A 12,195-nucleotide genomic window follows, 5' to 3' on the forward strand; every position below is an offset into this window, starting at 1 on the left:
CTAAGTTTTAGACTGATCCAATGAACCATTGCATTTCTGTGAATTAAAAAAAAAAAAAAATCAAGACTGCCCAAATGTGCCCGTTTTTTTTTATTAATAACTTTTCATGTTCAAAACTGTGCACTCTCCTCAAACAATAGCATGATATTCTTTCACTGTAATAGCTACTGTAAATTGGACGGTGCAGTTAGATTAAAAAGAACTGAAGCTTTCTACCAATATCAGATTTGTCTATGTCCTGGGTATTGTTCTTGTTACTTACAACCTCATGCTAATCGCATTAGCCTACGTTAGCTCAACCGTCCTGTGGATGGGACACCGATCTCGAAGACGTTTTTAAGGATCGTAGCACCTCCACCTTACCTGACACCCTAGACCCACTTCAATTTGCATACCGCTCCAATAGATCCATAGACGAAGCAATCGCCATCGTATTGCAGACTGCTCTATCCCATCTGGACAAGAGGAATATCTATGTAAGAATGCTGTTCATTGACTATAGCTCAGCATTCAACACAAGTACCCTCCAAGCTCATCATTAAGCTCGAGGCCCTGGGTCTGAACCCCGCCCTGTGCAACTGGGTCCTGGACTTTCTGACGGGCCGCCCCCAGGTGGTGAAGGTGACTGGGTGAACAAGAAGCACAGGAGGGGGCTGAGCATGCACCCATCCCCCCAGTGTTGAGGATCAGCAGAGTGGAGGTGATGTTTCCTACCTTCACCACCTGGGGGGGGGCCCGTCAGGAAGTCCAGAACCCAGTTGCACAGGGCAGAGAGGATTTAAAAAAAATTAAGGATCTCTACAGGGAGATCCTTAATAAAACCTGCTCAGGACCTCAGACTGGGGCAAAGGTTCACCTTCCAACAGGACAATGACCCTAAGCACATAGCCAAGACAACGCAGGAGTGGCTTAGGGACAAGTCTCTGAGTGGCCCAGCCAGAGCCCAGACTTGAATCCAATTTGAAATTCTCTGGAGAGACCTGAAAATGGTTGGCATAGCTTGAGAGGATCTGCAGAGATCCAAGAAGACTTGAGGCTGTAATCGCTGCCAATGGTGCTTGAACAAAGTACTGAGTAAAGGGTCTGAATACTTATGTAAATGTTTTTAAAATATTTTTTAAATTAGCTAACATTTCTAAAAACCTGGTTTTGCTTTGTCATTATGGGGTATTGTGTGTAGATTGATGAGAATTAAAAAATATATGTATATACACTGCTCAAAAAAATAAAGGGAACACTTAAACAACACAATGTACATTTGTGGCCTGCTGGAGGTCATTTTGCAGGGCGCTGGCAGTGCACCTCCTTGCACAAAGGCGGAGGTAGCGGTCCTGCTGCTGGGTTGTTGCCCTCCTACGGCCTCCTCCACGTCTCCTGATGTACTGGCCTGTCTCCTGGTAGCGCCTCCATGCTCTGGACACTACGCTGACAGACACAGCAAACCTTTTTGCCACAGCTCGCATTGATGTGCCATCCTGGATGAACTGCACTACCTGAGCCACTTGTGTGGCTTGTAGACTCCGTCTCATGCTACCACTAGAGTGAGAGCACCGCCAGCATTCAAAAGTGACCAAAACATCAGCCAGGAAGCATAGGAACTGAGAAGTGGTCTGTGGTCACCACCTGCAGAATCACTCCTTTTTTGGGGGTGTCTTGCTAATTGCCTATAATTTCCACCTTTTGTCTATTCCATTTGCACAACAGCATGTGAAATTTATTGTCAATCAGTGTTGCTTCCTAAGTGGACAGTTTGATTTCACAGAAGTGTGATTGACTTGGAGTTACATTGTGTTGTTTAAGTGTTCCCTTTATTTTTTTGAGCAGTGTATTTTAGAATAAGGCTGTAACTTAACAAAATGTGGAATAAGTCAAGGGGTCTGAATACTTTTCGAAGGCACTGTATGTTCTGCAGAAGAAAGTCAACGACTGCCAGTAAAAATGTGTCTTATGCATACCGTTAACTTGAATAAGTTTAACCCAGTGTTAACCAGCCCGCCACACACTAATAGAGACTACAACCCTGTTGACATTACCCAATCCATTTACCGGTGCGTATCGGAACAGTAATATGTCCTTTACATTTTTAATATTGAGATTTATTTTTAAATGTAAAAATATAATGACATCAATTATGTAAGGATTGTATAGGCCTACTCTAGTGTAGGGTTTCATTCAAGTCCTTTATCCTTACCCTACATTAGATCTATTCATATTTGTTTTCTGATATGTACCTCAATGACTGCCTTTATTTCTAAAATGTGTTTGAAGGCATACTGGAGGGGTGGCTGATGGGTTGAGGGGAGACAAAAATGGGAAACGTACAATATCTTAATATTTTATTAACTCTGAATAAAAATATGATATAAAAAAAAAAAGGCAACGTGAGAGGATAATTTATTGTCAGACATACTGTGTCGTCCTACTTTGAAGTGTAACCTGGAGTGAATGAGTCAGGTAGTTTATTGTTAACACACAGCCAGAGCTTTAAACTTCTGCATCCCTTGGAATCTAGCATTTATTATGATGATGATGATGATTGCACAATGTAAGGACTGAAGTCATGGCACAGTGACCCCTCACTTACTTACACTAGCTCACCCTCTCATACCTTCACACACACTCTCTCGCATTAACACATGCCCGCTTGCTCTGAGGACTAATCGAATGAGAGCGCAGCGTCTCACCAGATCCCCCTAACTCTCCTCCCTCTGCAGGAAGCTGCCAGTTACTCAGACAGGACAGTTCAGATCAGCTGGTATTGGGTGTATCGTCAAAAGGCACGTTGTGTGAAAGAAAGTATTGCATGTTTTGACTGGTAGAGCAGTGAAAGTGATGAAGAGTGCGGTGGGTCCTGATGTTTTGACAGTTGATAATACAAATATTTTCAGTAAGTAGTGCAAATGATGTGTAGGATAAAGTTTGGTATTATAATGTGCACTTATACTTTTAAAACAATAACCTAGTTATATTAGATGTTTTGAATTATTATTTCTGTGGTAACTGTGTTATGAAAACCACTTTTTGTTGTTGCAGGTCTTCCCTTTGCCTTCTACAGGGGTTTATGATTGGTGCCTATGAGGAAGACACTCCCACAGCTTGGCTATTATTAAGTTCCAGGTTCTGTGTGAGACGGCCAACCTCAGACCACCGTTCGCCAGCCCAACCACTGACACGGTAAGACCTGCTTCAAACGTATCAATTAGCTCTCTCTCTCTCCACTCTCTCCATTCCCTGTCTTGTCTATATTCCCCTCCCTCGCTCTCCCTCGCTCTCTCTCCCTCGCTCTCATTCTCTCTTCAATGCCTATTAGTTATTTAACTATCAGTATTCTCCCTGTCCTGTAAATGCATGAGTCGTGGTCACAATAGGATGTTATCCTTGCATCAGTGAGGTGCTGTAAAAGGCATACTGTAAATAGTGTAGGCATGCCCCACTATAATGCCTGTCTGCTCGCTGAGCGAGTGAGAGACTGTGAAGACCTCAGACACTGTGATCTGTCAGTTGCACTGTGAGGGGAATTTATCATTGTGTGTTAGGCCGCTGATGAACTAACTGTTGTAATGTTAAGGAGTTAGACTAGGTCAGTCTGCCCTGGCTCACACTCACTGTGGTATGTGTCAATAGACCACCAACCGTCAGTGTGTTGGAACCTTGACAACTAATGCTCATTTGATTAGCACTTTTATCAGCACCGACTGTGTTGCCATGGCAGACGGACCTGCTGTAGAGGATTTACCATGTGGTTTCAATGTTGAACTTTCAGCCCTTACTGAGACGCTCTGAAATGGAAGAGTAACCAAGTGGAAAATGAATAGATGTGAATTATATTAGGTTATAGGGCGGTGTGAAATGTTCCCATCAGAGCACCTACTGTATGCATTGCGTGTATCTAGCTCTTCATGCTTGTAGAGAAAAACTAAGAGAGCCAGCGATGAGAATAACTACCCTCCGTCTCCCCTCTCTCCCTCATTTATCCTTCCACTTCGGTGTCTGGGAGGAGACATATAGGTGAGTGTCCACTAACACCGTCCTCATCCAACCGGGCTGCGCCACCCACGGCCAACCCCACCTCATTCCCAGCCCCTCACCCCGCGGCATCATGGGGGACGTAGTCCAGATGCACTTCTCCACGCCGGACTATGTGATCTTCGCCCTGCTGCTGGTGGCGTCCACGTGCATCGGCCTGTTCTACGCCCTGTCCGGCGGGCGCCAGCGCACCACGCAGGAGTTCCTATTGGCCGACCGTTCTATGAGCTGCCTGCCCGTGTCGCTCTCGCTGCTCGCCACCTTCCAGTCGGCCGTGGCCATCCTGGGAGTGCCCTCGGAGATCTACACCTACAGAACGCAGTACTGGTTTATGGGAGTCTCCTACTTCCTGGGTCTGCTTGTCCCCGCCCACATCTTCATACCTGTCTTCTACAGGCTCCGCCTCACCAGCGCTTATGAGGTGAGCTCTAAACCTTAACCTTACCTAGAGAGGGAACAGTGTCTGTGAATGATGAGTTTGTGTGCAGCTGTGTATCTCTCTGTGCCTCTGTCTCGCTAGAACCCTGGCAAGGGAGGCTAGTTGAACGCAAAACAACATTCTCAGCATGTTGTCTGCTTTTTCATTTTGCCAATGGCTAACCAGAGTAGCTGAACCAGAGTACGTCTCTCCATTGAGCATCGATGTACAGCAGACGAGACAGTGCTTCTGACAACAAAGGACTGTTCCCCGGCCCTTAGAATCTCCACTTCTATTGCGCTCGGAATAGTCACAGATGACTAATGCTTTATGATCAGTGGTAGGCTTTAACGTCTCTCCTTCCCTCTTTCTCTCCCCCCACCTTCTGTCTTTTCTTCATTGTGTAGTATTTGGAGCTGCGCTTCAATAAGACGGTTCGCATCATGGGCACCGTGACCTTTATCTTTCAGATGGTGAGTGTATTTGGGTGTCCTCCAGACTGTTGTAGTTATGTCTGTGAGTGCTCCTGGTGTGTTCCCACGTTACTAATATCCTGGACATGCTGTGCTCTGCAGAACAGGGACTTTCTGTACTAGTAGGTCTCGCCCTTTTCCTGTGAAGTTTCACCACTTGATGTGTATTTGATATGTATTTTAATCAACCACCTATGGCTCCTCCTCAGTTTGCTTCCCTGTGAATTTGGACCGTTGTTTGACTGTCTCTGCAGGTGATCTATATGGGAGTGGTCCTCTATGCACCAGCACTCGCACTCAATGCAGGTAAAGGGATCTGTCACGTGTATTTCCTATATAAAGTGGTAGAATAATGCTAGTTTCACTGAGTATGTTCGGTGAGAGCTTTAGTACCTGTTCTGGCTTTATAGACGATGAATGACTGGTGTGGTGTAAATGTGATCTATGTTGATGTGTGCTGTTGATACTGTCCACCTGCAGTGACTGGATTTGACCTCTGGGGGGCAGTGCTGGCCATGGGTCTGGTGTGCACCCTGTACACAACATTAGTGAGTGTCTCTTTCCTCAGTGAATTTTCAATGTAGCCACCCATCTCCCTACAACTCTGAATGCAATTATTATATGCAGCTGGATAGACAGTATGTATATCTTGTCTTGCGTGTCAGGGAGGGCTGAAGGCAGTCATCTGGACAGACGTGTTCCAGACCATTGTGATGTTTGCTGGCCAACTCGCGGTCATCATAGTGGGGGCCCACCAGGCAGGAGGCATGGGAGAGGTGTGGAGGAAAGCCATCAACGGCAGCCGCATCGCTAGTCTGGAGTGAGTCTTTTCCTTAGTTGACCTAATGAGACTTCAAACTGTCCCTGGACCAGTTACAGAGGATACTAATAGTGGGCTCTGTGTGTGGTGTTGTAACCCTCCTCTCCTTTGACCTGTGTCCCGTGCAGCCTGAACCCTGACCCGACGGAGAGGCACACGTTCTGGACGCTGGGGGTGGGCGGGGTGTTCCTCATGCTGGCGCTGTACGGGGTCAACCAGGCCCAGGTCCAGAGGTACCTCAGCTCCCGCACTGAGAGGGAGGCGGTCATGTAAGCATCAACACTAACGCCCGGTTGAACTGGATTCACATTAATTACATCATGTTCAAAAAAATGAACAACTGCTTAGACACAATGGTAATATTATACGTTGTGGTGTGTCGCCAGGTCGTGCTACGTGGTGTTTCCCTGCCAGCAGGTGGTGTTGTGTCTGGGCTGTCTGATGGGCCTGGTGATGTTTGCTCGTTACGGTGAGGATAGCCCACTGGATAAGGGTTACGTCAAAACCAACGACCAGGCAAGTAGGACTAGCTACCTCCATAACAACACACTTAGTGGTCCCTCGCTGTACTGACATCCTGATGGGACTGTGGTTATGTTAGGGCAGCACGATATGGGCATTATTATAATTGTTTTACCAAAATGTGCTATTTTTCGTGAGATATTGATCGACACTCTTGGGTGAACTGTGGAGATCATAGAAGTAGAATGACTTCTATTAAGAAACAAAGTGTTCCAAACAAGAACGATGCTGCTTTCCAATCTGTTGACTGCATTTGACCTACACTAACAGAACCGCATGCAAACTAAAAGTGAATCTAACAGCGGGATTGAGGAACTGCGCTGCTTGAGTGACAGGGTGCAGGACTTGGTGTGTACGGGAAACAGCCGCAAGAGGAGAAGACAACGGATGTTACACGTTTCAAAATATCGCATGCGATATGGATCTCTTGCGATATGAATATTGCACGTATCAGTATTGCGATGTGAATCTGATTCATTTTGAAGCCATAGTTAATGTATCTATCTCTCTTCAGATCATAGCCAAATACAGGCTTTTGTAAAGATGTTTGAGTCAAGGCCATTGTTTGGTTAAATGTCATTTTGGCTCTGTTGATCCAGTCTAAATGCCAGTTTCTTCCTGTCTGCAGATGGTGCTGTACTTTGTGATGGATGTGTTCAGGGACCTGCCTGGCCTACCAGGGCTGTTTGTCGCCTGCCTGTTCAGCGGAGCTCTCAGGTACTTCACTTAACTGCCACTGGCTCTCATGTGCTCGGTCTGTAGTACTAGTCAGACCCCAAGGAACTGTTTCTCTGCTACATTAATGTCATGGTGTTGTGGTACACCAGTAAAGGTTGTATTATGATACTGTTATGAACACACTTCACCACCCTATTTAGTCCCATGACATTACTCATTCAGCTTCCCTCCCTCTTGTGTTGCAGTACCATCTCATCAGCGTTTAACTCCCTAGCGACGGTAACCATGGAGGACCTAATCAAGCCTTACTGCCCGGACATGACTGAGGCCAAAGCCACACTGCTCTCAAAAGGCCTGGGTGAGGTGCTGTTCTCTGAGTGGCCACACGCTGGCAGTGTTTATGAACAGTGGCAGGCAGTGTTCATATTTTATCAAGCTTTTTGTTAAGTTATTGCTGGAGTATAGAGTCCACAAACCAATTTTGACTTCTCTGTCCAAATACTGTGGAGGTATAAACATCTAATATTATTTTTTCTGGTAGAGTACACTGTATCAGGATTGTACTACTATGGTCCTGACCTGTTTTTCCCTTCCTCTTTTCTTCTCCCAGCGTTTGCCTACGGGCTGGTGTGTCTGGCCATGGCCTACACCGCGTCTCACATGGGCTCAGTGCTGCAGGTGACTGACCCATGTCCCCTGCTCTCTTTGCTTTAGTTAATGGTTACTCCTCTACCCAGCTGAATTACATTTAGCAACGTTGCCCCCCCTAGGGGATCACCTACTACTATCTTAGACAGAGGCTTCATATTACATAAGAGTAAAAGATGATAAACCTCTCTTTTTCGCTCTCTCTCTCCTCCAGGCAGCATTAAGTATCTTTGGGATGGTGGGTGGTCCTCTCCTCGGCGTCTTCTGTCTGGGAATGTTCTTCCCCTGCGCTAACTCCACTGTAAGTCAAAACACTGCCTTGGTAACACGGGTCAAGTTGGCTGGCATTGAGGGGTACTAAAGCAGAGGACATACAGGTTTCTTCACTGAACAGTCAAATATACCGTAAGATTGTGATGGCTTTTTTTCACATCTGTGGTGAATTAGCGAGATCTTTCAGATTTTTATGTAACTGTTCCTTCCTCTCTGTCCACAGGGTGCGATAGTAGGGTTGGTGGCAGGCCTGGTTATGTCGTTCTGGATTGGCATTGGTCATTTCGTGTCCCGTATGGCGCTGCCCACTACTCTGCCCCCCATCATCAACGGCACCGCTATGCCCCTCCCCGGCAACATGACCACTGCTGTCATGACCACCCTCATTACCTCGATCACCGCCAAACCAAAGTACAGTGACTTCTTGTCCTCGTTAAATTGATAGCATTGGAACCAGAACAGCAGTATCAAACATAAAGCACTTGAATTGTATCCTTCCAAAAATATTAGAACTAGTTTTAAGGATGACTGCATAAGCATGGTGATATAAATCTGACCACGTACCTGTGTTTCTCTCTCCAGGCCTACGGGTGTGCAGGCCCTGTACAATCTATCCTATTTGTGGTACAGTGCCCACAACTCTACCACTGTGGTGATAGTGGGACTGATAGCCAGCCTGTTGACTGGTCCTATGAAGGAGAAGGACCTGCTCCCAGGGACGGTGTACCCTGTCCTGGGCAACCTGCTCTTCTTCCTGCCTGAACGCTACAGGGAGATACTCTGCTGTGTCACCCCACTGCCGCAGAAGGTAGGCTGCAGGCCTCCGAGATGGAGGATACCGCCTATGAACCAGTGAAAACAACATAGCAGCCGTAACATTGTTACGGAGTAGTAATTGTGGTTGCACTTTACAGTAATTGTGATAGCCGCTTGCTGCTTCTTTTCTTCATCTTTCTAAATGTAATTCAGCCCAAAGCTATCAACACGCATCCTTACCAGATGGCTCGGAAGGAGAGCAATGGAGTGTCCCATCCCAAAGAGAAGGAGAAGACTGAGGAGACGGAGAGAGAGAAGGATGAGGACGAGGAGACAGCAACCCCTCAGCCTTCCTGCCGACTGGCTCACACGTTGCAGGAGACGGCCTTGTAGACCCCCCCCCCCCCAACACACACACACAGCCCCCAGCCAAGCCCCAGCACTTTCACAAGCCCCCCTACTGCGCAGCTTTCTTTGCCCCAGGGGAGAAGATCCACATAGGACCGGAGGGCAATGGAGACCCAGGGTTCCTGGACATGACTTCCATCAAGCACCACAGGGTCAATGTGGAGGAACAGGGAGTTTCACCTCTGACCCTTACTTCCTGGAAAAACTGATACACCACAAATCTCTGGTGGTTAAGAGAGTCAGAACCAGAGTCCTTTGCTAGATTGAAGAATAGTGTAATAAAATGTGGTTCGTGGATGGGGGTCCAGGGGTATCTTGAATTCATTAGTACCTCATTAACGAAGGCACTGGTCAGTTGTCCTGAACTGAAGTAACTGGAAATCACTAGTTATGAAGCTGGAGTTTTGAGAAGAGCCAAAATGTCTGAATCGAGGTGGATTCCTGGATGGAGAAAAACTAAAGTAACACAAGTGGCAATCATGTTCAGAGCTGAGGAGAAGTCTCGTTGGACTGAACCAAAGCCTGGACTGTGATTGTGTCCAATTATGATTGAAAGATTGTGACCGCACATGCTCACAATGAGTTGTTCCAATGACTGTGAAAATGGACCCAAGTCTTTCTGTTTATGGAAGAGAATCAGATAGAGACCAGGCAGTGAAGAGCGAGGTACTTCAGATGTAATGTCACTGCATGTTATTTTTATAGAGAAGATTAAGCATGTACGTCAGATGGACTAAGAATATTACAAAATATTTGATGTCCCAGTAGACAACTTAAGGCATAGTGACCGTGTTCTAGCGCCTTTTCACATATGAAATTCGGTATCCTAGATCGGTTTCCTGAATTGTGACAATCTACAAAATACATTTTGCTTTCTCAAGATCTGAAAATAACCGTTTCAGAATGTGATTAGCGAGACACATTCTACATGACGTTAGGAAGCTAGCTTGTTAACAACGGGCAAAAAGTTTCACACGACTCGCGCTGCTGCGTCACAATACCTTGTACTCTGGTCCTGGAACTTGGACCCGCCACTCACCCAGGTCCAGGATCAGTTTGAGCCAGGGCTCATTTGCGTTTCACATGTTCTATAGCTCGGATCAGGTACCAAATGCTCTAGGATACGGATCATACAGAAATATGTGAAAGCGCCCTTCATCGATAGCTTTGGTTTCTTAAGCTCCGTACGTCTGTTTGCCTTACATGGCCTTGGTTTAACGTTTGCCTTTTCAAGCTGCAATAGTAAATGAATACGTACTTAGATAAGAGCGAGATAAGTGCTGCATACAGATCTATAGAGCACAAGCGATCACCCTCATTTGCCATTAACTGGGATCACGTTTTTCGAGAGAGAAAGGTCATTGAGTCTACTCTACTTACTTCATTGAGACAACCAGACAAACTGTTGGTTAGCTAGTGACATTATTGAATGTAGAATACCATCTCCTCTCAATGCATCCACACTGGTTGCATTGAAAAACTCCCCCTCACCTTTGGAAATGATACTAACCTTTCCCTTTCAGAATGATACTTCATCTCTGTATAGCCAGCCTAGTTTTCTTAATGTCACAGGAACCAAGGCGTTCTTCTGAAGCGCTTTATGCACTCTCTTTACACAGGTCATCCCCTGAGAGGGTACTCATTTTCGTTACCTGTAATAGGAGCCCATCGTTAACAGAAGCTCAGTAAATCAAATCAAAAAATCATTGTCACATGCGCCAAATGCAACAGGTGTAGTAGACCTTACAGTGAAATGCATACTTAAAAGCCCTTAACCAACAATGCAGTTTTAAGAAAATACCCCCCAAAAAGTAGGAGAGAAGAATAACAAATAATTAAAGAGTAGCAGTAAATAACAATAGCGGGGCTATATACAGGGGATACCGGTACAATGTGTCAACGTATAGGCTAGTAGGTATTGTCACGCATGAGGAAATCAAATTAGCCATAATTACCCAGAAAGGTTGGCACATTTTCTTTGCCATAAATCGATGCAGTGAAAGCATAGCTACAGACTCAAGTAGATTATCATAATCAGCATTGGTCCAGCCTACTGGCCTATACGTTGAAGCCAGTCACGAGGACTGCTGTAAAAGGCAGTCACCAGGTTTACGTAAAATGTAATCGGCTTGGGTTTTTTCTCGGTGACCTTTACAGGACAATGCTGTGTTGTTGGGTGGTGTGTGTGTGTAATGCTCTATCACTATCACTTTCTCCCTCTATCAGAGACTGGATGCCCTCTGTGCTGGTCACAGCTGTTGTGCTCCAGCTGGTAGCCTATATCACAATACATGAATCAATCACATGCGGACCGTGGTGGAATCGGACGTGAACTGAAATGTTCACTTGCTTCCTGTATAAGGTTACAGTATATAAAGTATACACTACCGTTCAAAAGTTTGGGGTCACTTAGAAATGTCCTTGTTTTTGAAAGGAAAGCACTTTTTTTTGGTCCATTTTTAAAATAACATCAAATTGATCAGAAATACAGTGTAGACATTGTTAATGTTGTAAATGACTATTGTAGCTGGAAACGGCAGACTTTTTTTTTTTTTTTATGGAATATCTACATAGGCGTACAGAGGCCCATTATCAGCAACCATCACTCCTGTGTTCCAATGGCATGTTGTGTCAGCTAATCCAAGTTTATCATTTTAAAAGGCTAATTGATCATTAGAAAACCCTTTTGCAATTATGTTAGCACAGCTGAAAACTGATGTTCTGATTTAAAGAAGCAATAAAACTGGCCTTCTTTAGACTAGTTGAGTATCTGGAGCATCAGCATTTGTGGGTTCGATTACAGGCTCAAAATGGCCAGATGCAAATAACTTTCTTCTGAAACTCGTCAGTCTATTCTTGTTCTGAGAAATGAAGGCTATTCCATGCGAGAAATTGCCAAGAAACTGAAGATCCCGTACAACGCTGTGTACTACTCCCTTCACAGAACAGCGCAAACTGGCTTTAACCAGAATAGAAAGAGGAGTGGGAGGCCCCGGTGCACAACTGAGCAAGAGGACAAGTACATTAGTGTCTAGTTTAAGAAACAGACACCTCACAAGTCCTCAACTGGCAGCTTCAATAAATAGTACCAGCAAAACACCGGTCTCAACGTCAACAGTGAAGAGGTGACTCCGGGATGCTGGCCTTCTAGACATGTTTTCTCATTCCGAGGA

General features: G+C 45.5%; 1 protein-coding gene across 1 annotated transcript; it reads left to right on the forward strand.

Annotated features, from left to right (window-relative positions):
• Positions 1-3,043: 3,043 nt before the first annotated feature.
• On the forward strand, positions 3,044-10,784 carry LOC120019461 (sodium-dependent multivitamin transporter-like). The gene is made up of 15 exons (XM_038962765.1): positions 3,044-3,174; positions 4,009-4,447; positions 4,852-4,917; positions 5,172-5,223; positions 5,398-5,465; positions 5,583-5,737; positions 5,866-6,006; positions 6,124-6,253; positions 6,888-6,976; positions 7,183-7,295; positions 7,548-7,615; positions 7,800-7,886; positions 8,082-8,269; positions 8,441-8,666; positions 8,828-10,784. Exons 2-15 carry the CDS (start codon positions 4,100-4,102, stop codon positions 9,005-9,007), a joined length of 1,911 nt encoding a protein of 636 aa, XP_038818693.1. The 5' UTR covers positions 3,044-3,174; positions 4,009-4,099; the 3' UTR covers positions 9,008-10,784.
• The last annotated feature ends 1,411 nt before the right edge of the window (positions 10,785-12,195 follow it).

This window comes from Salvelinus namaycush, chromosome 24, assembly GCF_016432855.1.
Source record: "Salvelinus namaycush isolate Seneca chromosome 24, SaNama_1.0, whole genome shotgun sequence".
Taxonomy (NCBI): Eukaryota; Metazoa; Chordata; class Actinopteri; order Salmoniformes; family Salmonidae; genus Salvelinus; species Salvelinus namaycush.

Excerpts from the sequence above, each read along its gene's own strand:
- LOC120019461 (XM_038962765.1), top strand. The coding sequence starts at position 4,100 with ATGGGGGACGTAGTCCAGATGCACTTCTCCACGCCGGACTATGTGATC. Across the intron at positions 6,007-6,123 it reads ACTGAGAGGGAGGCGGTCAT|GTCGTGCTACGTGGTGTTTC; the intron begins GTAAGCATCAAC and ends GTGTGTCGCCAG. Across the intron at positions 7,296-7,547 it reads ACTGCTCTCAAAAGGCCTGG|CGTTTGCCTACGGGCTGGTG; the intron begins GTGAGGTGCTGT and ends TTCTTCTCCCAG.